Genomic DNA, 26,423 nt, shown 5'->3' on the forward strand with positions numbered 1-26,423 from the left:
GGGATTGCTGCAACCAAAGTATTTTAGAGAGCAATCCAATTTTCAGGATTTCATCAAGTAAAATAGTGTATTGATATCATCTGCACAATAAATAGGATACTAAAGCACTGATTTCCATGTAAGTTGATACTCTTTGTGTTTGGGTATTTTGACCAGAAAAGATTAGCCCAACTTTACAGGCATGGCTTAAAATACAATCTACAATTCCATTGTCCATTTTGAGAACTTACACAGCTTCCATTCACTGGGCATCACACAATGTTTCATTCACAGCACCAAGGTTGTGGGCTCAGTCCCCATATGGGCCATTCACTTAACAACTGGACTTGAGGATCATTGTGGGTCCCTTCCAACTCAGAATATTCTGTGAATCTGTAATTTTTTACTCCATATTATACCTACAAAGCCCAGGTACAGAAACCTTCATCATTTGTCTTTGGTGACACAGGAGGTCACTATCAGACTCATACATGTAGGACTTGCAACTTGTCTTCTAGTTCCATACTGAAAAAGCCTTTCCACTTTTTCAAAGATTAAGAATTAAGCAATATTTGCTAAAACATATTTAAATTTTGTGCAAATATTTTCTAAAGTCCATCAACACATGTAAATACACTGCTTTATACTAGGAAGACTTCAGAATGCATCTGTTATCAATGTGCAAAAAAGACTGAAATACCAAAAAGTCTGTTTAGAAGAACAATAAAATTTATGACTCCATGCTCCTCTTCTGTACAGAAAAAAAAGCTGAGCAGCCATTTAAGATCAGTGAATTTAAGCGAGTGTCTTCCTCCACAAAGAATGGCTGATGTCCTAGTGGTAAAATTTGGGAGAAGTGAAATTCTGCAGAACTGGTTCCAGCTTTTGCATAGCAGCATCTCAAATCACTCCTATCCAGCATCTTCATCTCTTTATTCATACCAAAAGTAATGAGTGTCCTTGAATTTCACTCCTGCTTGTCACAAGCAAAATTATCCACCTCACGTTTTAACATGGGGAATTTTCTCTTACCTATTATAATTCCTGCAAGCCAGATTGCTTTATCTGGTGATTACCAAGGTGCAGTCTTTATTTTAAGCTCTGGTAAGAAAGAAATTTTTATCACCATGTCCACAGCTGCTAGTCAGGAATTATTATTTTCACAGCTTTCAGACCTTGCCACATCATTTGAATGCACTATACAATGGCACATTTCAGAATGATGAGCTTCTACAGCCAGTACATCCACTAGAAAGAATGGTGATTGATTGTCCTCTCAGCCTAAATGCACTCTCCCTTTTTATGTTTTTTCATAACCATTACTGCATATGGATACCTCTTGGAATTACGTAACGTGTGCGTGTCAGTGCAAATCTATCATGCTCCAAACTCAAAACATACCAATTAAAGTTTACTTGGAAAAATGATAAATAAAAAAGCAACAGGGTGGAGAAATAGTGACAGAAGCAACCTTTCTAGAATGTTTAGATTAGGCTGCAGCTCTGCAAAAACTTCAGAATGTTTAATTTTCCCCTTCATGTATCAAGCAGTTGAGTCTTGCATACAAAATTAGGTATTAAAACATGTTTTCTCCAAAATAAGGATACTGCTAACAAAAGTGATACTTCAGGTAAGTGTTATAAAATTTGTTTCCACTTAAAAGTATTGTGACAACATTTAAGTAAGACTTTGACAATCCATTTCCATTCATGCATATTTGAGCATCAAATTTCTGTATAATAAATGAGGCATTTTCCCTTTACATATTTTAGTAATTTAAAATATGCCTTTCTAGGTTCTTATACTGAAACTTATCTAAATGCCCCCTTAAATATGCATTAACACAGAACAAGAACAAACCAAGACCTGACATACAAAACAGTATATCTTCTGTCCTATGTTAAATCTCTGCAGCTCTCTACAGGCTCCCAGCTACTTTCCTTGGTGTCCTAGGCCATGGTGGAGCCCACCTCACACCAAGAAGAAGCCAGATGCAGAAACCAGTGGAGCCTCTGAAGTCCAGCCACCAAAAAGGAAAATATGAGCTTCCTATATTTAAACTGCTTCTCTTTCAGGATGTCATTGCTGGAATTCTTGTAACATTTTAAAAGCCTTTCTCATCTCAACTTTGCAAGTTTATTTATGTGTGTACACATAAAATAGTTTCCCTAAAGCCTTTAGTTCTGGCATATCAGAATTTTCACTAAAAAGTCACCAGGACTGAAAGCTTATAGCTTTTAGCCATACAAAACAGCACTGCAGTTTCTTGTCTCTACTAAAAGCATATTTGCAATCCTGCAATCCTAGTGAAGAGGGGAATTAATTAAATGGCATTATTCAATTTACATACAAATCCTGTATTAAAAACTTTAACTTGAGCTGACAAAGTTAAAAAATATGACAGAAGCTATGGAACAAATTTAGGCTTCAGTTACAATCAGGTAAATCTGTGGTGACAGCTCTGAAACAAATAAAGTTACCATGGTGTAAAGTCTGAAGTAGCTGGGAAATGAACTTGGTCACCTGGCATTTACTTACTTCACTAAACCTAAAGCCCTGCAAGGGTCAAACAATGAATAACTACATAGTTTGTGAGAAGAAATGCCTAGAAACCCAGGATACAGAGGTGAAATGAGGATAAATGCTTTGCTTCCATACTCAACTTTATGGCTTTTGTTACTCTAAGCCAGGCCATGGATATTGCTTTAATATGCTATGAATATTTTCAGTGTAAAATTACATTCATTTAAAAATAAGGTATGATTCATACAGAATTCACATGGAATTTTAAATTAGATTGACTGTTACAGCCAGATGTATAAACCTTTAAACTTCAGTTGGGATTTCTTTTTCCATATAATAAATGTAATTGTTTCAACTATGGACTAGTTGAAAGTATCCAACTAGTATCTTCCAACTAGGAAGACTTAGATACTTTAATACTTGTTTCTGCATCTAGTTTATGCATTTCATAGTAAACACCAATAGCCTGAATCTGGAAAATGTGAAATTAATCAGAGCAGCAGTCTCTTCAAGGCTAAGAAGCTTTTGTAGACTTGCACTTGCACCTTACACGTAGCAAAGCACACCTAAAAAAAAGATATGTGAAGAACAACTTAACAACTGCAAAAATTACAAAGAGTACAGGCTTAAATGAATGTTATTTAAAATAAAAATGAAACCTCAATTAGGCTTCAGAATATTACTTGTAAGAATGAAAAATGAAAACCCCACTAAATGCCATTATCCCATTATATTAGCCCCGGAGCATACTTGCATTCCGAAGCATCCAGTCGAGAGGAACCCCACGCAAATCCCAAAGCAAACTTCAGTTAAACTTTAAAAGTTCACCTCTTTCGCATAAGATAACGCAATTAACACACATGCCTCGAGCTAGCAATCACCTCCTCTTCACCTGAAAGGCGGGGGTGGAGAAGCTTCGGGGGGAAGGCGGGAAGGGCTCAGCTCCCTTCCCCGCGCTCGCAGGTGCCGGGCGGCGCCCACCCGGGTCCCTGAGGGAACAGCGCGGTGCCGGCGCTGGGAGCGCAGCGCCTCCCGCTGCCGGGCCGCTACGGGGCCCCCGAGCCCCGGCTGCCGCTCCCTGCCTCTGCCCGCCCGCGGGTTTCTCCTGGGTGCGGGGGGGCGGCACTGCGGGGGTATCCCGCGGGAAGGCGGCCGGGGAGCTGCTGCGAGCCCCCGGGCAGCGCTCGGCTCCTGCCGCCCTCGCAGCCGCTCTCTGTGTCGCGCATCGGCCTCCCGGCCCGGGGACTGGCGGCGAGCGCGGGCACCGCGGGGCTCCGGCCGCCCAGGCCGCTGCCGGTGGCGGCCCCGGGCGTGCAGCTGCAGGCGGTGCCGCCGCCGCCGCCTCCCACAAAGGACAAATTCATTTTCCACGTCCCGAGCGCGGCGGCGGAAAGGCTCGGGGGCGGGTGGGTCCCACCGCTACCGGGCGGCTGCGGGGGGAGGACCTCGCTCGGGAAAGAAAAGCCTCTTGTCTTCTGGACAGCGTGGAATTATATCATGTCAGGAAGACAAGTTATTACCATGATCACCTTAAATTATTAGAAAGCCACAGTGTTTTCCTTTTTCTCATCTTTGGTTCTTCGGTGTTTCCTTTTTTTGTTTAAATAGAGGTTGCCAATACCTACATGCAATGCATGTGGAAAACCATGTCATACAACTTGATGGTCTAAGTGTAAACTCCTTCTAGTGCAACGTAGTAATGGCCTCAGCGATGTTTTCCATTTACAGTAAGTTCAAAAATGTGTAATTGTAAATGAATTGTGCAAATACCTATGGACTTGCCAAGTAGAAATTTGCAGACTCAAACCTTTAAGGCATAAATGAATGGACAGTGTTTCTTTTTCCAAAGTGTGGGTTCCATAACATTTGCATAGCTTGCTGGCACATCCAGGGACTATTCATTGCAACGCTCTCCCAAGGTAGCGGGAGGCTGGTAACTGAGTGAGCATTCACTGCAGGTCAGATTCTGTCCTTGCCATGCTTTGCTCTGGAAACCATCCTGAGCACAGCTCGATAGTGAGACACTAAGGCAAGGGCCCTTTTACACCCCTCTCCTTGGTGTCAACAGCAGAGTTCTTTAGGGCTGTCACCTATGGGAGCTACAGGTCGTCTGTGCACAGTTCCCAGGCTCTTCCTTCTAAATACTGCAACTAGCAGTAGATCGGAGCATTGCATAGAACACAGAAAGACATGCATGCTTTGACTGAACACAGAGTTGTAGGTCTTCTCAAACACACACAAAGTGGTAATTTTCAAACCCTGCAAAGTAAGATTTGACTTTGTGGTAAGTGGAAGGTAAACAGAAATTCCCACACAGAGCTCAGTCTGACAAAACATCAGTGTTGTTATTAGACACAGATGAAAAATGTGCCTTCATACCCTCCTTTGATTCATTGGCTATCTCTGATGTTTCTTTGTACTTTACAATTTTGCTGAATCTTGCACATACTTACCCTGAATCATGGCACAAAAAGAGATTTCTAAAGTACAGTGAAACTGTTTGGATTGACTTCACATTGATTACGCATTTCATGCTTGCAAGTATTTGTATTTACAGGGACAGCTCTTTAAGCTTCTTAAGGATCAGGCATGACAAGCCTGATGATAGATGCAACAGCCTGCTAAAATTCTGAAACACTTAGATGGGGTATAAAAAAGAAAATTAATGTAGGATGCAGGACCCCCTTAGGAAACACTGTGCAAATTGAGTCTTCTTATCAGTCAATAAAAGTAAAACACCTTGCACAAATATGCAAACCTGAAGAGTCTCAGCTTATGCTATTGATCACATCACGACTTAACTGCATACTACCCAAATAGTTTTCAAGTTCTTGTCTTTTAAATTGTATTAATTAGCACAACTATTGGTTCATATTTAGATTCCTGCTTTCAACAGCGATTAAATAACCCTTAGATTCAAAACCACACACTGCTCCTAATGGTAATAAAGATGTACTTGGCATTTGAACAGAATTTTCTCAGAATTTCACAGGCCAGGCATTTTGACATTTCTAGGAAACCTTGTCACATGACTGTTAGAAAAACCCTGAAGTGTGGACACACACACATATATATTTAAATTACTCATAGGAACACAAAAGCTACAGTACCTACATTACTAGAAAAGTAGCATCCCATCATTTGCTGCTGTGGTATTTTACTCTATGGATAAAAATCCAAATGAGAGGTACTTGGTGTCTACTTTGATGCAGGGCACTTTCTCTGTGCAATCCACAGATGACCTTTGCTGTAGTTTTGCCCACAGACTTGCCAGTTTCTGTGCTGATGGCAGGACACTGCAGGAAACAGGTCATTTTGTAAACAAAATAAATGCAACCCTGGGGGACTTTGTAAAGGGAAGCCTACATTTCTGCTCCCAAAAGCTTCTCATACATTGTTTTATGCTCTATACTGAGAGCCAATAAACGTTGTTTGCTAATACAAGCTGCTCCCAACTAACTGAAAAGAGCTGTTTTTATTAATTAACAGCAGCTGGTGACCATGTTTAAAACTGCACTTCAACATAAAATACAAGCTTGTAATGTACGCTGAAACATGAAGCTGCCTCTTTTTACAGCCCCCTCAAAGCAGTTTTCACCATTTAATGCTACTGAGCTATGATGTCTAAGAAACATACCCTTTGACATCTAAAAGTGAGCCCCAGATACCTCCAGGAGAACAGTGTTTCACAGAACTGGCCTCTGCAGATGGAGCTAGATGTCAAAACTCAGTGTGTCCTTAACATTAGGACTCTGACAGTAGAGAAGCACACTCTCTGTGATGGAATAAGAAGAGCAGGTTATAGGAAGCAACTCTTAAGAACCACTTAAAATTACTTATCCCCTTCTAATTTGTCCTTCTTCCAGGATTAAGGCTTTTAGGTTGCATTTAGAACCTTTCATTAAACTGTCTAAACTCCTGAGATAATGCTAATATTTTATACCAATACCATTATCACATCTAGGTGTTTCAAATCTCAACTGAATAATATAATTAAGTGAACTTCCTCAGACTGGGAGAAGACAGCAATATAGAAGTGTTGATACAGCATATCATCCCAAAGCAGTACATTGAGAATCAGCATTCTTACTTATACTCAAAATGAGAAGACAAACCAGTTTCAAACTATTTTCTTGAATTTAGAAATGTCCCTTTAAAACATATCTGATTTTTTTTCAAATTGGTCCCCTCCTTCTCCTAAATTATAGCTTTGAAGATTTTTTTTGTGAAGTCTTCTTAACCCATATTGTCTCAGTTTATCTGGGAATGCAACAACCAATTATTAAACTGTTGAGAGAGTACTGAAATGACTCCATAAAGCTGTAAATGAAAAAAATACTATGAAGGGCAGCAAAGGTTTCAAAAAACACAATCAAGAGAAGTTATCATAGCTGTTGAAGTTCTGCCAGAGGAATCTGTGACAAAATGAAATTTACCTGCGCCAAGTATATAAGTTCCTAAAATAGTCGATTTGGTTTATGTTTTAGGGTCTGTCAGCTACTAAAGTGGCATGACTTCACTAAAAGGATCAATGAAACCATTATCTTCTATTTCTCCTCAAGATGAAGGTGCATCTAATGTGCTATGTGTAGAATATCAATATACGTAATTCAGTTAGGCAAATCATCTCCACTGGGTAAATACATCCCTCTTTACAAAATGATGATCTAATTTATCATCACAACCCGAAGCACAGCCTTTGGATGTTTTCTGTCACAGTTCTGAATTAATCCAAACTTATTCATCTTACAGGAAGTAGTTTGTTGTCTTCAAACATCTGTCTCATGCCATTTGTGTAGCCCATGGCTCAATTATATTTTTGTCTCATTATTGTGTGTTAACAATAAGCTTGTCTAATTACATATTGTTGGTACATAATTTACATTTTCCCTTTTAAAATGACCACCATCTGTGATTGCACCAGCTTTTAAAAAAAGCTTAAAAATAAGGAATCTGCATCTCTCTTGCCTAAATTGGGCGGTGATTAATATATGGTCCCCAGACTCTCCTTTTGTACACAGCATATAAATTGTAGTATTTCCTAATATCTTTATCCTACAGGTTGCCCAGAGCAGCTGTGGATGCCTCATCCCTGGCAGTGTTCAAGTTCAGGTTGGATGGGGCTCCGAGCAATCTGAGCTAGTGGAAGGTGTCTCTGCCCACAGCATGGGGACTGGCACCTAATGACCTTTAAGGTCCCTTCCAACCCCATCTGTTCTTTGATTCTAAATATTTTGTAGTATTTGTGTTACACATATTTCCTGGGTTTACTACCAATTCTACAGGACTATGTTTTACATGCATCTAAGATGAACAATTCACAGAAGTGCGACACTCTTTTCATTTCCTCTCTGTTTTACTGTCCCTTTACCTCCCAAAGAGCCATGTGCCTACAGCTCCTCACAGCAGCCAAGAAACTGCTCTTGGGATAACATGGCTTTCAGACAAGACACCTGCACTGGCTGTTCGGGCTGCTTTCCTACAACATACCGCCTGTGTACTCCCGACTCTTGTTGTAGGCAACGTGGACACCAGCCTGGCCTCTTCTCAAACTCCAAGATTAAATCTTAAACTTAAGAATTGAACTCGGGCCACAGCGCACTCGCAGTCCTCAGCGAGTGGGGCTGGCCCCTCGGCTCTTTCTGGGGCCGCCTGTGACCCTACATTTTGCAGGAGCAAGGAGGCGACTTGGCTCCTCAGCCGTTCCCTCCCGTTGGCCGCAACCCCCGGGCCCGCCGCGGCCCGAGCGAGGCGCGGCCGTTGCACGGCGCGGGCCCGCCCGGCGCCGCCGCCGCGGGGATGCGCGCAGGGAAGGGATCCCCCCCACGGAACCGCGGCATAGAACGGGAGCTTTGCGCCAGCCCCCGCGGGGAGGAGCCGCGCTGGAGTAACACGAAGGAAGCGGGAAGAATGCCACACTCCTGAGAATTGTTCATCGTAGGCGCGCGGGAAGCAGTCACGTAGCAGTGGTAGTAAAAGTAGGATACATGTGTAACACAAATACTACTAAATACTTAAGAACCTAGAACGGATTGGGTTGGAAGGGACCTTAGAGATCATCTAGTCCCAACCTGATGCGGGCAGGGACATATTCCACTAGCCCAGGTTGCTGAGAGCCCCATCCAACCTGGCCTTGGAACGCTTCCAGGGATGGGGCACCCACAGCTTCTCTGGGCAACCTGTGCCAGAGCTATTGGGAAACGCTACTGTGTATAAAAGGAAAGTCTAGGGAACGTATATTAATCACTGCCCAATTTAGGCAGGATAAGAGGTACGGATTCCTTATTTTAAAGTTTTTGGGTTTTGTGGGGATTTTGTTTGGGTTTTTTTAAGCCGCTACAAATCCAGACGGTGCCGCTTTTAAAAGGGAAAACGCAACGCCGCGCCGCTCACACCCCCCCGCCCCTCAGCAGAAGCGCGCGCTCGCCGCCGCGCGCGGCCTGACGTCACCGCGGGCGGGCGGGCGTGACGCGCGCCCTCCCCTGCCCTCCCCGCGCCGGCGGGAACGCGGGCGCTGATTGGCCGCCGCCTTCCCGCTTCCTCCTCGCCGCCCGAGAACCCGCCATTTTGAAAACCTTGTTGATTCCGGGAGGGAGGGAAGAGGGAGAAGGAGAGGGAAAGGGCAAGAGTGGCTGCTGGCCGTAGCGCTGTGCCGCGGCTGGACGTGTGTGTGTCGCTGCGCCCGGACTCGCCTCGTCCAGCGGTAACTGCCGCCTTCAGCTGCTGCCGCCGCGCCTGAGGAGGGAGCCTGGGCTCGTGCTGAGGTGGGTCCTGCCGCCATGGCCGTAACGGCGCCCGAGAGCGGTCCCGCCTCGCCGCGCCCGGGCCGAGCGGGGACGGACTGCGACGAGGAGAAATGAAACGCGGCCGCCGCGCCGCCGGGCTCCCGTCCCGCCCCATGGACACGCCGTGTGCGGGGCGCTTGTCACCGGCGCTGCCTCCCCCCTGCCCCTGCCCGGGCTGTGTGTGCTGGGTCCCGCCGTGTCCTGCGGCGGGAGCGGGCCGGGCGCTCCTCAGCCCCGCTGCAGCGGGGAGGCGGTGCCGCCTTGGCCGCCCGCGCCACCGGGCGCTGCGCATCGCCGTCCGTTCGCCCCGGCATCCAGCGTACAGATCGGGAAGGGGGGATAGGTGTAAAGTCCTCGTGTGAAAAGCCCCAGCCGAGGGCGGGAGACCCTCTCCCGGTAAAGGTGCATCCCAGAACCCTTTTTCCCTAAGCAAAACGTCGTCCCGAACCCCGGCGGTGGAAAGCTAAGAAGTCTCTTAACTTTCCCCCTTCAGTTCCCATTGAAAGGGAACGGAAAGTCAGCTTGTAGTGCTTCTCTTGCTTTTACTCATGCCTTCAAGTAAAATGAAAATGCCAGATTACTGAAGTGACAGATTATTTACTACAAATGAAATACTGGTAGTAATTCCTGAAGGATGTATGTTTCCCTGATGATTTAGCCAGGAAACTTTACTTTTCCCGTACTATGGGTAATAAATATTAACTCATGTTTTCTGTCATTTGGAACGTGACTGATACCTACTAATGCTGCACATAAGCAGCAGATTAAAATGTTACTTATTGCACCTAGCAGATAATACTGGCTCTAGTATTGCAAAAAGAAAATGGTTGTGTGAAATTCTGTTCCAGATCTAAACGGTGAAAATTTTTGAAAGCTAGAATTTAAAAAAAGGAAACATATGGTTATCTTGCTCTATTGGATAGATGCTTTCTGTTAGTAGGGAAATGGTATATGTATAACTAAGATATTTTAGTTTTAAAGTTTACACATAGGCCATTTCAGATGTTAAGAAAAGACTCTTAAATATGTGAAGTATGAAGCATTTATTCTTTTTTGCTGTAGATCTGTAAATTAAAACCAGGAAGTATTTTTATGCCTAAAGATGCAGCAGCTGTCTGGGTTATGAAAGCAGTGTTAATTCTTTCTTGAATTGCTTGCAAGTTATTTTTTTTAAATGTTTCTGTTCCCATTTCCCGTCTAAATAAGTAACTTGTTTAAGTTACTAGGAGACTTGTATGCATAGTTAACCATGATCAAGAATAAGTATTAAATTTATAGGAGGGTGCAGTAAAATTGGGATATCTTAAAACACTGCAGTTTTTAATAGATATCAGTATCAGCTGCTTTGAGTGGGTGTTTCCGAATGCTTCACAAAAGCAGCTTGAAGACTTGTGTGTGAATAGAATTTATAACCTTTTGGAGTGTTCTTAACCAGACTAATTGCAGAACGGGTGGCAACTTGTTCTGAAAAGTTGTGTGTATTGTGTGTATGCAAACACCTCAGTGATTAGAGAATGTGAACAGTCACAGTACCAGCACACTGCTTCTGCTGCACAAGGAGATCATTTTTGAAAGCAAGATTCCTGTGTTTCTTATGGATGTTGTTCTGTTGATGGTTTCCCCTGACTCTTTCTACAGAAGCTTATACCATGTCTTCTGTTGACTCATCAAAAGAAGATACAATGTCGTCAGAAAAAACAGACGAGAAACAACCTGAAACTGAAAACAAAGCTGAGGAAAGTGATGAAGATGAAGAAGAGGAAGAGGAGGAAGAGGAAGAAGAAAAGGGTACTTTTTTCCCATTTAATAAGTTGTTCTTTAATGAATGCCAAGCTATTGAATGCAGTCTCCTGTCTCTGGCTAATTGTACTGTTATTGAGGAGATTCCATGGTGCATCTGTCTCATGTGTCATCATAGCTTCCCAGTAGTCTATAGCAGGCAGTGATTTCTCTCAGAAAAGACTTAAGGAATTGCCAGTATCCTGGACTTCTGTACCAGGGATTTTTTCGTTGATGTGTAAATTTTTCAATGATTATAGTAGGTAGTGTCCCTTATCAGATTATTTTTTTGCCCGTAACGCTCTGAAGAGATCTGTGTTTGCAAAAGAGAAACTTGTAAGTGTGCAGTAGTTTTGAAAACAACACAAATGTCTTTGCTTAACTAGAGTGAATTAATTTTCTGGGTATCCAAATTTAATTATGTTGGGTCAGCGGAAATTCTTTTAGACTAATTTTGGTAATAAACAATTGTGGCAATATGAAAGGATGAGCAAGCAAGGCAAGTTTTTTGTTGTGGCATGTAATTGAAGATAGTCAAGGAGAACAAAACAAGATAAAGGAACTACTATGCAAAAATGTTAATTTCTATTGTGAACTCTCCAGGCATCTGTTTTCAAAAGGAAAGCATTCATGGAAATAGAGCTGTAATGTGGCACAGTAAAAACCAAGTCACTCATGCTCTTGGATCCTTGAAAGAGATGCAGTTTGTCTTTAGGAAAGGTAGTAGAAGGAAAACAGGTTTGGAAAACAGTGAAGTAATTATAATCAGCATCAGATTTTCAGGAAAAAAATCTTTTTGCTCTGGTTTTGATTATGTTCATACAGGTTTTGAAGCTACTTTTAGATGTTAAAGCCAGGACAGCCCATCTGTTTAGCTCTAAGGATAGAGTTATTTGAGGGCAAGTGTTTTAGTATGAAATGTTTAAATGAAGCTTTAGCTTTTTCTTCAGAGTGGTATTAAATGAGTGATGTGCAGGGTGTATGTAAAACAATCCAAATGTATTCATTAGTAAGCACTACCAGAATTACTGGGAATAATACTCTTGTTGTATTTGTGACACTTGTTATTGTGCCCTGCAGTGTCCTTCTCTGTGTAGTACAGTCCCACTGCACTTGTGCTTCTCCCTCCCCTGCTGAAATGTGTCGTTTCTCCAGTCCAGTAGTGGGAAACAAATCTGTATGCAGGCATCCTTGACTCTGCTTTTGCCCATTTGGTAGTAGTATTCTTCTTCAGAGTGCTTTGTGTGGAGCTGTGTGTGTACTGACTGCAGCATCCAAGGAGAATGTGTAAACAGGGTCATTTTGTACCTGAAAAAGGCAGTGAAAGGAGAGAGGGATGGGTTTCTGAATACACCTAGTCCTGCAGTCTTCATCATGCTGAAGTTACCTTTAGGAGATGTCTAAAGGTAATGTAAAGTTACCTTTAGTCTTGTCTTCAAGGTTACCTTGGGTACAAGATTGTGGTGAAGAGCTAGAGAGGCTTCTAGTTATGTACATGAAGCTCCATAGAATCACATTGGCTTATTAGCCAAAGGTCAGAAAGTGTCATGGTACCTGCTAATACCATCATCTGGTTTTGATTTGCTATTTCAAAGAGTCAGTGTTGTGTTGCCTGTCACTTCAGTCAGATCTGCAATGAAGAATATTGTGTTTAAGGAAGCTTTCTTTTGCAGAGAAGAGCCTCATTGTTGAAGGAAAAAGGGAGAAGAAGAAGGTTGACCGACTGACCATGCAAGTGTCCTCACTGCAGAAGGAACCTTTTACAATTACACCGGGTAAGCTTGACTTCTCACACACGAATTGTGAGCGTTAGCAATGAGAATGAAAACTCTAAAAAGATGAAATTACTAATTTGTTGTAGGTGAGACCTAGTTTATGAGTCATGATCCTTCTTAAAACAATAAGGCTATTATATGAAAACCCTCTTTTATTCTGTAGCATCAGTTTAAACTGTAAAAGTTACATGACATTTGAGCTTACTTGGAATAGGACCTTTGGTGCCTCACCACTACTAACAAAGGCAAGAACAGCCAAAATATAAAGAAATGCCAAATTCTTGTACCCTGATATAAGTAGTATCAAGTAAGGCAGGTAAAGAGCCTTTCAGGATGCCAAACTGATAGGAAAAGGCCTGCTTAATATTTGACCTATTATAATGTCTACTGCTGGTTTTAAGCAACTTCTTTGCTTAAAAAAAAAAAAAAAAAAAAAAAAAGATAGAAACTTTAAGTTATAAACATATAGGTAAATACAAATGTGATGCAATAGCATAAATGATTTTAATTGTTTCAGGTAAAGGACAAAAACTCTGTGAAATTGAGAGGATACAGTTCTTTCTGAGTAAAAAGAAGACAGATGAACTTAGGAACCTGCACAAACTCCTCTACAACAGGCCAGGCACTGTAAGAATTTCAAACTTGTATATCCATTAGTTCTCACGTATAGTGAAAATGTTTGTAGTGCAGTTTTTTACACTTGCACATATTGATCGATTTCTTAAGTGTTATTTACTACAAGCTACTTAGAAAATGGGTATTTGCAGGACCAGTTAAGTAAGTCTCCTCCTTTTAACTCCTATAAAATCTCTTCTGCAAAAATCCTGTAGCAGGGTGTACTAAATCAAAAGTCTCTTGAATGTAGATTGGATTTTTTTTTAATGGGGGAATCGTGGATTACCTTACAAGGATGAGTTGGAAATAATTTATGGTTCACATGCTAAAAGATGCTGACATGCAGATAACACTCAAAATACTCTATGTATTAATACATTGCTGCTTATCTACTATTTTTCTCTTTGTTTGTACTAAGCAGTTGAAAGCTAAAGGTGATAAAAATCACTATTAGGATTTTATATATAACAGTTTTCCTAAGCTAATTACAATATTATATCATCCATTTTGTGTTTAAGGGTGACACTTAAAATATAATGGCAATTCTTTCTTGGAGTGGTTTATGTATCACTGATTATGCCTATAATTTTGAGTAAATATGACCTGTTTTCCATGCTAATAGAGGCAAAATTGAGGCAGATTTACATGTACTATTTCTATACATTTACTATAATTATTGAAACTTTTTAAAATACCTTTGTGTATTTTGGAGACTTGAACAGCTAGCATAGAAACCAGAAGTTGAATACTACTAGTACACTTGTGTGCCAGACCACTGCTTCCAATGCAATGTTTGTTTAAATGGCAAAGAATGATCTGTTGCCACAAGTATTCAAAAAAAGAATATATCAGTATGGTTTCAGTCAAAACTATATTTAATCAGAGTTTTTGGCAACTCAGAATACTGTTTAATATAGTGAAGGTCAGATCTTGTTTCATATGCACATATTTGTGTGTGCTTTTAATTGTAATTAACATTTTTGTTAAAACGTACTAGTATCACCTGCAAATTTTCTTAAGGTGCTGAACAAAGCTCTTTGGAAAAGGAGCTCAGCTTTGGTAAAATTATAAACTAATGGAGTAACAGCAGAAACAAAATCTGTAAAAGTATTGAAAGCTATTGATAGTGTTATAAAGATCTCAGAAGATGGAGAGATCTGGGGTTGCATTTTAACAACTTTGGGGGTTTTTTTTGCAAAAGAAGATGAAGCAAAAACAAACCTTAAATACACTTCTGATCTTGATGGGAGCAATTTTCCCATTATAAGGGTTGTTGCAATGAAAGTTCAACCCAGATCAGACATCAGGTAGAAGTTGTAGATTGGGTGGTACATAAATGCAAAAATTGGTCCTACTAATAAGAGGTTCAAAAATACAGTCATGGTCCTATGTAAGACTTCACAATAGCTAGTAAAGTAAATCTGCTTCAGCAGATTGTAGAATAAAAAATAAAATTCCCTATTTTGTAACAAATTATGTGATACAAAGCAAGCAACAAGCTTCATAATGTTATAGTTTTGCAAACCTGTAAATCATCATGCAGTACATTTTAAATGAGCTTGAAATGGCAGGTAACTTTGTCTAGTAAGTTATTAAAAGTACCACAGTCACAAGAAGTTGAACTTAATTGTTGTAGTTTGTCTGTCATGAGATGAGTAAAGGCATAATCCATGTATGTTATAACTTAAAAGGTGTAGCTGTGTCAACAGAAAACAAAATGTTAGGACATTTCTTGTATGAAAGGTTAACAAATGTCATTTGATGAAATCTTTTAAACTGCTTGCAATGAAAAGTAATCTGTGTGCTCTGTTCTAGGTTGCATCCCTAAAGAAGAATGTGGGTCAGTTCAGTGGGTTTCCATTTGAAAAAGGAAGTGACCAATATAAAAAGAAGGAAGAAATGTTAAAAAAGTAATGATCTCTTGATAGTTAACATAGCTTGACTCATGTTTTGCACTCTATATTTTTCCTTTTTTTTCTTCTACAATTTTACTTGAGATTAAAGTTGAACTATAAACCTGGTGGCTGTTTTTTTTCTAAGTTCATTTTAATCACACAAACTGATCTCTTAAGACAGCTTAAAATGTATTAAAAGTTATATTGTAAACATTTTATTCACATGTCCTACATTCCTAACTTTAACTATTGCATACTAACTATTAGATTCTTCTGCCAAGTTGAGAGGAAGGCATTATTTCCCTGGGGCAAGCATAGTGTTGTGAACATATTGTACTTTATTCATGGTGCAAACCTGCATCCTTCTATGCCTCAAAATCTTCCTCCTTCAGAACCAAAGCCATTTCTGCTTATTATGTATGAAATATACTAGAATTGCCATAGCAGCTAGTCTCAGAAACTTTTTTTTGGTTACTGACTCCCTTCTGAAGTTGCTTTTCCATCAACAGGAGAAGCTGCTGCAACTTAGTTTTTGCTGTCCTGAAAGGGTTTAAAATGCCCTTGCATATTTGTGTAGCTAGTTGTAACAAATGAAAGAACTAGTAACATCTACACAATATATTCTAAAACTTAGGAGTTTTTTAGTGCCTGTTTGCTGATAGTGGAAAGCTTCCAGAATTTGGAATGTCTAAATTTTTCTTCCTCAGATATGCAGTTTTCCAGGACTATGGTTTGTCAAATACATGGGAATCTAAAAGATCCTGATGGGAGTTTTGACCATTTCCCAAAGTTTAATTGGCTAATTCCCCTTATCAAAAAAAGAGGCTGCAAAATAAAGTAGTTTTGCACAATTTTTTTCATATTTTCCATATGAAACAACTGCTAGCAGCAAATATTCTGAAACCTGGTTGCTTTGGGTTGCATATGAAGGTGCAGAGCCCTGTGTGCTTGCCTTACTGTGATAGCTTCTGCTGCTATTTGTAGCTGTGTAGAACACAAACTGTTGATCAGTTTCTTAATTTGTTTTGCCTCTGTGGTTGATTTCTGCCCAGCCTTTACACTTGCATGTCATATTTTAGCAGCATTGAACAAGATGAGCAAAGGTCAATATCTACTTTGCAGAACCTTACTATTCAGGCTGTAGATCATAAAGAATGTTATACTTTCTTTACTGTGATTCCTTAATTTTTTTAATATCCTGTTATACAGACATAGAGATTTGGGAATTCTGTTTTCTTTTGCTTTATCTAATATAGTGGTGATTCTTTGCTTGACCATAGATAAGACTGGAAATGTAGTTGACTGTGTATATATATTGTCAGGTGGCTGATGCAAACCAGACAGCAGCTTCTAGCAGTCAGATGTTGATTGTTTAGTATGTGATACTGAATCTTTTCTTTTCTTTTTTTTTTTCCCTACAGATTTAGAAATGCAATGTTGAAAAGTATCTGTGAAGTTCTTGACTTGGAAAGATCAGGAGTCAATAGTGAGCTCGTAACCAGAATATTAAACTTCCTTATGCATCCAAAATCTTCGGGCAAGGTGAGGTACAGGTTGTTATGCTTGCTTTCATAGCTCTGTTCTGATAGAAAATGTATCTGTTCTCTATTGCTCATTGTTTGCTTGTTTCCAGTGATAATACGATTTCTGTTCTAACTTACTGAAGGAGGAATGACTTGTTGAGAGAGAGTAGTGGATGCCTTCTACTACTGCAGGCATCCATAATGGGGTGAGGGCCTAAATAGAAATTCTGTTTACATATGGCAGTTCCCATTACACACTGATAGTGCACAGAGTGTGAGTTCAACACATGGAGCTAATTAGGATATCCATTCCCAAATACCAGTTAGCCTCTGCTTTGTGGGTGGAGGAGAAAAGATACATGAAAGGACAGGAAAATCAAGCTTCGGGTGTTACCTGTGTTTGCTGTATTTAGCACATGTATGTTATCACATCTGGACATCCCCAAATGGAATTTGTTGCAGGGTGCAAAACCAGTGCACTAGACACAGAGTGTCACTGCCAAGACTGCTAGACTTCAAACACTGGGAGGTGATGTGAATAAGGGGTCAGCAAGCTGCTTTAGAGACAGAGTTGCAGAAAATGCAGGTTTGTATAAGATGTGACAAAATTCTTGCCTTTAAGTCTTCTGAGTTCTCAGCTGACTTGTTACCTGAAGAAAAGGCTTGTTTTACGGATTGGTAGGTAAAAGAGCAATCTAGAGGTAACTTTTCTTGCTTCCCTCTCTAACGCCCAGTATTTGAAGATTTGTTTGCTTAGGGAAGTGGTGCACTTAGCTTAGAACTGAAATTTCATTTTGCTCAAATCTGTCTCAATAGTGAATACTTGCTTGCTGCAAAATATTATGCCTTAAGTGTACATAAAATAGTCCTGGGTTGTGTTTAGACACCTCCATATTTGTTTACTATTCTTTGATGTGATTGGAAAGTATTTATCTTTTTTAAATTCACTTTTGTATTCTTACTTGGATTACACACATCTCTTGTCTCTCAGCCATTGCCTAAGTCCAAAAAACCACAAAGCAAAGGTGGTAAAAAAGAGCGCACTAGCTCTGGAACAACAAGAAAAGCGAAACGTACCAAGTACCCAGAGATCTTGTCAGATGAATCCAGTAGTGAAGAAGATGAAAAAAAGGAAAAGGATGAGTCTTCAGAAGAAAAAGAAAGTGAAGATGAGGTAATGAGTTGTTTTGTTTGTTTTCAACATTATGGTCACTGCTATGAATTGGTAACTCTTGGAACACAGAGTTGGGGAGCAAGTGATATTTAACTGAAAGAACAGGGAACGCATCTGCAATTTAGAAGAGGTTTTCTTAAATTCTGAGTGTGTTGAATTTAGAGAATCATTTAGATAAAAGGCAAAAGTTCTGGTTCTTGTGTGTATGTATGCACCTTATAAAACCATTTCCTATGTGTCATTTTGGGGCAGCCAGGATTGCTAATTAATTGATTGTATTTCTTATATCATCTTGTGATGATTTCATTATAATTTCATAATTCAGTGTTTGATTTGATACCTAGGAATTAACTTTGAGTTCAGTAGGAGTCACTGACCTACCTGACTACATTGGTTTGGGATCTTGTTTCCATATTCCTCCTGGATTTTGTATCTTAAACTCTCTCTTCAGGTTTTGTCTTAAAGTAGACAACATAGTAGACGGCCTTTGAAAGATCCCTGCAATCTCTGAAGTGTCTTAATCTCATTGTATTCTGTGGTTTTTGTAAACTTTCTGCATTCTAGATGAGAAGCATCAAATCATGGAATAGTTGGGGTTGGAAGAAACCTTTAAAGGTCATCTAGTCCTGCAGTGGGCAGAGACATCAGCTGGATCAGGTTTCCTCATTCAACCTGGCCTGGAATGTTTCCAAGGATGGGCATTCACAGCCTCTCTGGGCAACCTGTTTCAGTGTTTCGCCACCTCATTGCAAAAGAAATTCTTCCTTATTTCTCCCCTAAATCAACCCTCCTTCAGTTTAAAACCATTATGCCTTATCAGGCCCCTGCAACAAAGTGCAATTAGTCAAACTGCTGGTGTCCAGGAAAGTTCTTTATGGAAGCTATGGAACCCTTGACTGTCATATACGGCCCCTGTTCACTTGGGTTACATTCTCTGTTGGAAGTGTGACAGGCTGCTAGGTTAATAGCCTGAGCTATAGGAAATAGTAGCAATCTTTTGTTGAAAGGCAGTTCATGTAAACAGTTTGTTTTGTTGGGGTCATTTTGATAGGTGTTGGGTTTAATGTTAAAAGGAAATGTTCAAAGAAATTCCTATGCCTCCAGGGAACAACCTTAATTCTTATTGTGACTTTTTCTTTACTTATAAATGGCAAATTGAAAGAGGGCTGAAATATTAAAGGTTGACATATGTGTTAATTTCTTCAGGAAAACAGGGTTTCTACTGTGAGGAGAGGAATATCTTTTTCAGAGGCAGTTGTTGCCATATTTCCAAGAACTCAGTTATTTTTTAAAAAACCCCAAAAATCTAAAACCCTCCAAACAAACAAAATTCTAACAAACAAAAAGGTCTAACAGTAAACTCCATTGATCTAACTGGGTTATCTTTGCCTTCTTTCAAAAGGTGCGAGTTAGGTATGTCTGCAATGGCTGAGTGGATTGAAGTCTTCAGAAAGTGGAAGTTTAGGTGCATGGAATAAAAAGCCTAATTATTTCAAAAGCACTGCTTTGTCAGATTAGTTTGAAAATAGGGCTTGATGAAATGGAAGATACCTATTTTTACAGCTTTAAGATAGCAGAATTTCTAAAAAGAGTTAGGTTTATGACAGCTTTTGATATACTAGAGTTGGAAGGATGTAGGCAGTGTTTTGCTCCACCAGCTCTGTTGGAAACTTAGGCATGGAGTGGCTGGAGTTAATTGTCCTTAGAGTGGAAAATTCTCCTTTCTGGAAAAGAGGTATGGATTGTTGAAGTAATACACATTACTTTAATTTTCTCTTTTTTTTTTTTTTTTTTTTTTGTAGCCCCCAAGAAAAGTATCTAAAAGAGAAAAATCTAAAAAGACACCTTCTAAAACCAAGAAAGCTGTGAAGGGTGCAAATGTCAAGAAGGCAGACAGCAGCACTACTAAGAAAAACCAGAACAGTTCTAGAAAAGGTAAATGCTTTAAATCTTTCAGCATACATTGCCCTGTAGCTTAACTGGCATGCTTATTAGAAAGCAAGCTTTTGCACCTTAGTGTGAAAGAAAATGGAATTTGGTAAATTGTTGGTTTTTTACTTGATGTTTCCTTCCTTGAAACAGCAATTTTAAAAGCTGTTGGTTTGGATATATTTCATGCCTTTCCTGCTGTCATGCTGCTGAGCATGTGTATGGTTTTTAATTGCGTATAAACTGAAAGTTTCAGCCAAATTCTCTATTTTGCTGGAAGAATCATTGGTAAAGTTCTGTTTGGGCCTCTGTATTGTCTTTATGTGAGTCTTGTAATTGATCCAGTGGTGTGTATCCCATGTGTGTGTCTTTGGTTCAGCAGCTTGATACAAGTGTTTTGTTAACATAGAAATTGTTTTCTCCATGCATCCTGTTGCAGTTGATTTTTTCATATCTCAGGATGTGCATAAAGGGTATACAGACATTGAGTTTCTTAATAACTCTAGAAAGATTGCAGTAATGAGGGCAGGGTTGTCTTGCCAAGCAGTTTGCCAAAAAGGGCCCGGCCAGGGGCAGATGGTTCTTGCAGACAGCTCATGGAGGCCATTCAGCAATGGGCACTCCTGATAAGGAGCACTGACAGCACTCAGGGCTCTCTCAGCAAGCGTGGGGCTGGTGGCTCAGGGAAGTGACTGGCACCCTGCTCTGCACCTGTGAGCTGGCCCTGGCAGCAGGGTCCAGCTGTGGGCAGGCATGGACATCATGGAGTGAGTCCAGTGGAGGGGCACCAAGATGGTGAGGGGGCTGGAGCACAGGGTGGAGGAGGGAAGGCAGAGAGAGCTGGGCCTGTTCAGGCTGCAGAAGAGATGGGTGAAGGGGGATCATCCTGCAGCCTGCACCTCCCAAATGGGAGAGGATGGGGAAGGCAGGGCCAGGCTCTGCTTGGAGGCGCACAGGGACAGGATGGGAGGCAACAGGCCCAGGCTGCCACCAGGGACTCTGCAGTTATTTGTTAGGGGAGAAACTTCACCATGTGGGTGGTCACAGAAATGGGGCCTGGAGGAGCAGGGGAATCCTCACTGGTGGAGATGTTTGGACATCAGCCTGGCAGGGGCCCAAGTAACCAGCTCCATGCTGGCCCTGTTCCAAGTAGCAGCTTTGGTACCAGATGATCTTCCGAGGTCCTTTCCCACCCTAAATTCTCTGACACTCTGCGATAGCAGACAGGTCTGTCACAGTTGTAGTGTGAGTTACTGATGCAGTTTATATCCATACTGCAAAATACTTCCTTTAATGCTGCCCCTGGCATATACATGCTACAGCACAAGCTTCAGCTCACATTAGTTCCCCTTCTTGTCAGTGCTTTGCTGAAAGGTGCAGGTGAGCTCTTGGACACAGAATGATGCTCAATTTCTTTCATTGCCTTATTTCTCAGCAGAGTAACTGGCCTGTGCTGAACTCAGTGTGTTTTCAGTTTGACTTCTAACTGTGGCTGTTTTGTGTGTGTACCCCTTATTTTGTCATCAGCATATATATTTACACACAAATGTTATATATGTGTTTATCCTGTAAGTTATGTAGTATATTTGTAATTTCTTATTTACTCCTCCTGGATTTCTGTTTCCAGTTAAGTAGGTCATTCTGTACGGTCATTATCTAGTTGGTTTGGCAGCTGCTCTGAATTTTGTCTTGTTGGCAGTAGAGGAACTGAGTGGATGTTGAAGTCATTCAGTCTAATTCATTTTCTGCTGGAAAAGATTGTATTAGTGTCCTGTGCCCCTTCACTTAATTTTATTTACGAAGTTCTCCCTATGTGTTCTCTTCTCATGGTGCTTTCTGATAGTAAGTTGGCAGAATTACATTGCAAAATTACAAGAGCCTAGTGTGCAACACTGCTAGGGGAAAAGAAGAAATATAAACTCCTTTTTAAAGGAAATAATTACTTTTTATTTTCTTAGGGCCATAATGCCTGAAATAGAATTGTTGTAATAAGTCTTTTTCATTAGTTTGATACATGAAATTAGTCCTATACCTTTTAGAGTTCTTATTGATTTGTAAACTGATGGTTCATCAGTAATTACACAGATTCATAAATAAATGTAGTGCTGATGGCATTAGCTTTGTTTTTAAGTGGATAGTCTAGCAAGATGTCTATTTTAAAGGAAAACATCTGGATTGGATGTTTGTTGGAAGTTCTGATGGCTTCTCTTTCTAAGGAAGAAAACAAACTGAAAACCTATTACAATGCAATTTGTTCTTCATATTTAGAAAGCGAGTCTGAGGATAGTTCAGATGATGAACCTTTGATTAAAAAACTGAAGAAACCGCCCACAGATGAAGAACTGAAGGAAACTGTCAAGAATTTGTTGGCCAATGCAAATTTGGAGGAGGTTACAATGAAACAAATCTGCAAGGAAGTAAGTACAATTTTGCAGTCTCTTTGTAGGTAGTGGGTTGTTTGTGAACTGACTTTGATCATCATTTCAGAAGTGAAGGCTTGTACTCTTCTGTTGTTTCAAAACTAAATAGTTTTGCATTGGTTTATTTACTTGCTGATAGCTATAACAATGAGAGCTTTTTTAGATATGCAACACTGATATCAGCATTTAAAGGGAAATGTTAAAATGAGGTACCTGGGATGTAGCAGTATTACCTCCAAAGCAAGTGCCATGTGTGACAGTGCAAATATCTGACATGTTTAGACAGTGCAGCAGCTTTGTGCTGTCCATAGGGGAGGGCTGTCCCCTGTGCTCTGTACATTTCTGCTGCTCACCTTGCACACTCCTCCTTCATATGTTCTCTTCATAAGTCCATTCAGCTGTCTCTTATCAGCATCTATCAGAATAGTTCTCAGCTGAGTTAGTGAGTTGAATCAATTCAGCAAGAAATACATTAGTTGTCAGAACAGGTGGGAACCGTGTGGCCAGAAAAGGGAAGGGTGGGGAGAAGTGACCAAAACACAAACAGTTACCTTTATATTTTCTGGTCAACTCACATGTTTGGTTTTCCTGGGAATTTCAAGATGTTTTCTTGAGAAAACTAAACCAGAAGCTATGAGAAAACTTTTTTTCATATTTATAGACATTCTAGAAGTCTGAAATTTGGCATGCTGAAATAAAATACTCTGAACTGGTTGTCAGTGTTGGCATCTGGTTTTTGTTTGTTTGGTCCTCTCCCACGCTGTTAACCAAAGAGTAATTGTACAATAGCACTCAAATATTTTGATTCTTCTCGAAGCTTCTTGAAAGGATCAGTTTTACTTATTATCAAATACCAAGGCTTATTTATTTTTCATTAGTTGTTTGCCTTCCAACACTAATGCAGAGCTATCTGACTACTTAAGAGAGCATTTAAAACAAAAAATAGAGAATTCTTACTTCTCCATTTTTGTGTGATGTGGCAAGCTAGGCATTTCAATTTGATGTGAAAAATTATAGTACCAGTTCAGTCAGTGACCAAACATAAGAGTACATGCATTTAAATATTTGTGTGGTCAAAATAAAGACAAATAAGCTTGTGTCTTCCCCTAATTAAACAGAGAGCATTTTAGCAGTTATGGTACTAGATGTACCAACATAGGTTTTTGCCCTAATTTCAATTAAGCCTCTTCTACTCATACCATCTATTGAATGAAAGTAATTTGAGGTTTATGTTTTTGTCTTGTTTTTACTTTTCTTTAGGTGTATGAAAAATATCCTACTTACGATTTATCTGACAGAAAAGACTTCATTAAAAAAACAGTCAAAGAGGTAAAGACTTTATAATTTTGAAAATACTCTGGGTTGGGGTGGGGTTTTTTTCCTTCAGCTTGGCATGGCATCCTCTTACACCAGTTTTAATAGCTTTTTGTATTATTTGAAAGTTTTGTGCTCACCTAAACCTTTGATGTTTTGGTTCAGCCTGCAGAAGAGATGAATGAAGGGGGATCATCCTTGTGTTTCCCTCTTTAAAAAATAATTGCTTCAGATTTTCTTAGCATACCACTACTACTCTTATGTATTTGTTTGGTGAACATAACTAGAATTAAGGTTATCACAGTTTCTAATGACCTGTACTCCAAAAGCTCTGAATTTGCTTTAAATTACAACCTTGGCTACAAGATGCACTCTAATTCAGGCTCTGGCCACGTACATTCATAGATAACACATGAGGTTGTACAAGCTCAGCAGACCTGTCAGATAAGGCAAAAGAGAATAAGGACAGATAGCTTTTCTCTATCCTGGTGGTACAGTTATGGTAACTGGTGGTATGGTTATGATGGTGTTGCCTTTGAGTTTGCTGTGCTGAAGATCAGGCCTTATCTACTGTACTTATGATGGAGGGTTTATTGTCCAATCTGAGCTTTGTAATTTGTAAAAAAAAAATGTATTTCATTACTTTTGCTTGCCCTGAAACTAAAAATGGAACCATAGAAGTGAGGTTCACTTAGTGTAGTTAATAAAGTAACTTCATTTTCTTGTGGCTTCACTCAGAGATGTTGATACGTGGCTATTTAGAATTATGTCTATGTCTTGTGCATAGACCAGCAAGATAGTGTCCTGTGTCACTATCAGCAAAGGCATGAGAGAGCAATTTGTCTGCTCTAGGGATGTTTTTGGGTTTTTTGTGATAGCAAAAGGAGACTGTATTTTCATGATAATTTGATACAAAAGGAGACATTATATATTTTTGCATTGATAAAAGGGAGAAAACTAATGCACTTCTCTTTTCAGTTGATTTCATGATCTGATTTGACTGAGGGAAATGAAGATTCCTGGGTTTTTGTTTCCATGGATTTGAAGATCTGATAGGCACCAGCAAAAGGAATGTGTCTTACCCTTGTATTTTTAGTCAGATCTAATTCTGCTGATCTAATGTTAAGAGTGTTAATGTAAATTGCTTTGTGTGTTTTTTTTTGTTGTTAAACAGAACTGCATTTGATGCAATTTTTAGTTGAACATACTTAAGTTTCATGCATGGCAATAAATGTTCCCTTTTTATAGTTTTGTACATTTTGAATTGCATTGTATAACTAGATTCATTAGAGGTTCATTAGAGCCATCATAGCTTTTTAGCGAGGATTACCAGCGTACAGGAGATTTTAAAATTTACTAAGATGAAAGCTGCTTATCTACACATATACATGCAGAGACTGGAATATTGCAGTATTGGTTACAAAGATATTTTGGATATATATTAATTCTAAAATAAGAAGAGTTAGTCACATATTAATCTCTTTTATATTCTGATACATTCTACAGATACAGAATTATTCTGAACCTACATTACAGTCTTGCATGTGTAGGCACTGAAAGAACTCTCACAGCATGGTAACTAATTGGCAGATAGATGTTATTTTTGTACTTTCAAAAGGCTTTTTGTTGTGTATATAAAGTTATTTCAAATTTCTTTTGTGCAAATCAGTTTTTTAATCTTGATATCTTTGAATTTATGACATGAAATGTCAGTGTTCAGCAGTGAGGCAGTAATAACAAGTGGTGTGCAGAAGTTTCATGAAAATGAGCTGAGGTTTCATGATGTTTGTCTCCTCTTACCTTGTACAAAAACGAAACTGTAGGTTTATACCTGAAGTTTAACTTTATACAGAGACTACGGACATGGTTTCAATGTCTTGGAAGTAGTAAATAAAATCCCTCCAAAGGCAATAGGAAAATTTCTAGCATCTCACAAGTGGGTATCCAAGATACACAGCTTGGAGGCTTGATAGCTTTGGAAATCCACAGTAGGGCTTCCAAATCGGATAGCACTGATGTGAACATGTGTTTAACCTCTCTCCTGTGTGGGAAAGCTTTTCTGAACCTGACCTTCATTGCCTCAGCATGAACAATGGTACTTGTAAGCCTGCAGGCAGCTTTTAGGATCAAAGCAAACTCTGTCCATAAGTTTTTGTTTAGGTTTTCTCCATACACCTTGTTTTTAATATGGGAAGTCCTACTCTTAAAATCATGAAACTAAGAGCTGCCAGAGTGGGGGCGGCCATTCACACCGTGAGCACAGAATCCCTCTGACTAGTATTGCTGGAAAGACAAAGTGTATTTTTTTGAATTTTATTATTGTACAGTTGAGAAATAAGGGTTCATAAATTATCTAAATTCCAAAAATGTTCAGCCAGTTAGACTGTTGATCTTACACAGACTTTTGAATTTCTTTGCTTGTAATCATTTATAATAAGGCTGAATGTAATGGGGATTTTTTGTATTCAATAAATGTCTTTCACAAAAATATCAATCAGTTTTACTCTAACATTTGCTTACATGTATAGTAAAAAAAACCTATACAGGAACATGGTTGGTTGTCTTTATCTCATATTGGCTTTTCTACTTTAGAAGACACTATTGCTGAAATGTATGTCCTTGCACCAGAATTTTATATCTTCTGTGAGGTTGGTTTGTTTTGATTTTTATGTGGGTTTTTGTCTCTAACTGTCTCAGCAAAAAGAACACTTT

At 39.7% G+C, this 26,423-nt stretch overlaps 1 protein-coding gene across 1 annotated transcript; it reads left to right on the forward strand.

Moving 5' to 3' along the window:
• The first annotated feature begins 9,061 nt into the window (after nucleotides 1-9,061).
• DEK (DEK proto-oncogene) lies at nucleotides 9,062-26,205 on the forward strand. Its single transcript, XM_059481083.1, has 11 exons — nucleotides 9,062-9,266; nucleotides 10,926-11,075; nucleotides 12,740-12,841; nucleotides 13,359-13,468; nucleotides 15,272-15,366; nucleotides 16,773-16,893; nucleotides 17,866-18,048; nucleotides 19,851-19,983; nucleotides 22,246-22,394; nucleotides 23,658-23,726; nucleotides 24,690-26,205. Exons 2-11 carry the CDS (start codon nucleotides 10,937-10,939, stop codon nucleotides 24,699-24,701), a joined length of 1,113 nt encoding a protein of 370 aa, XP_059337066.1. The 5' UTR covers nucleotides 9,062-9,266; nucleotides 10,926-10,936; the 3' UTR covers nucleotides 24,702-26,205.
• Nucleotides 26,206-26,423: the final 218 nt, after the last annotated feature.

This window comes from Ammospiza nelsoni, chromosome 1 (assembly GCF_027579445.1).
Source record: "Ammospiza nelsoni isolate bAmmNel1 chromosome 1, bAmmNel1.pri, whole genome shotgun sequence".
In the NCBI taxonomy this organism is placed as follows: Eukaryota; Metazoa; Chordata; class Aves; order Passeriformes; family Passerellidae; genus Ammospiza; species Ammospiza nelsoni.

Excerpts from the sequence above, each read along its gene's own strand:
- DEK (XM_059481083.1), top strand. The coding sequence starts at position 10,937 with ATGTCTTCTGTTGACTCATCAAAAGAAGATACAATGTCGTCAGAAAAA. Across the intron at positions 11,076-12,739 it reads GGAAGAGGAAGAAGAAAAGG|AGAAGAGCCTCATTGTTGAA; the intron begins GTACTTTTTTCC and ends TTTCTTTTGCAG. Across the intron at positions 22,395-23,657 it reads TGAAACAAATCTGCAAGGAA|GTGTATGAAAAATATCCTAC; the intron begins GTAAGTACAATT and ends ACTTTTCTTTAG.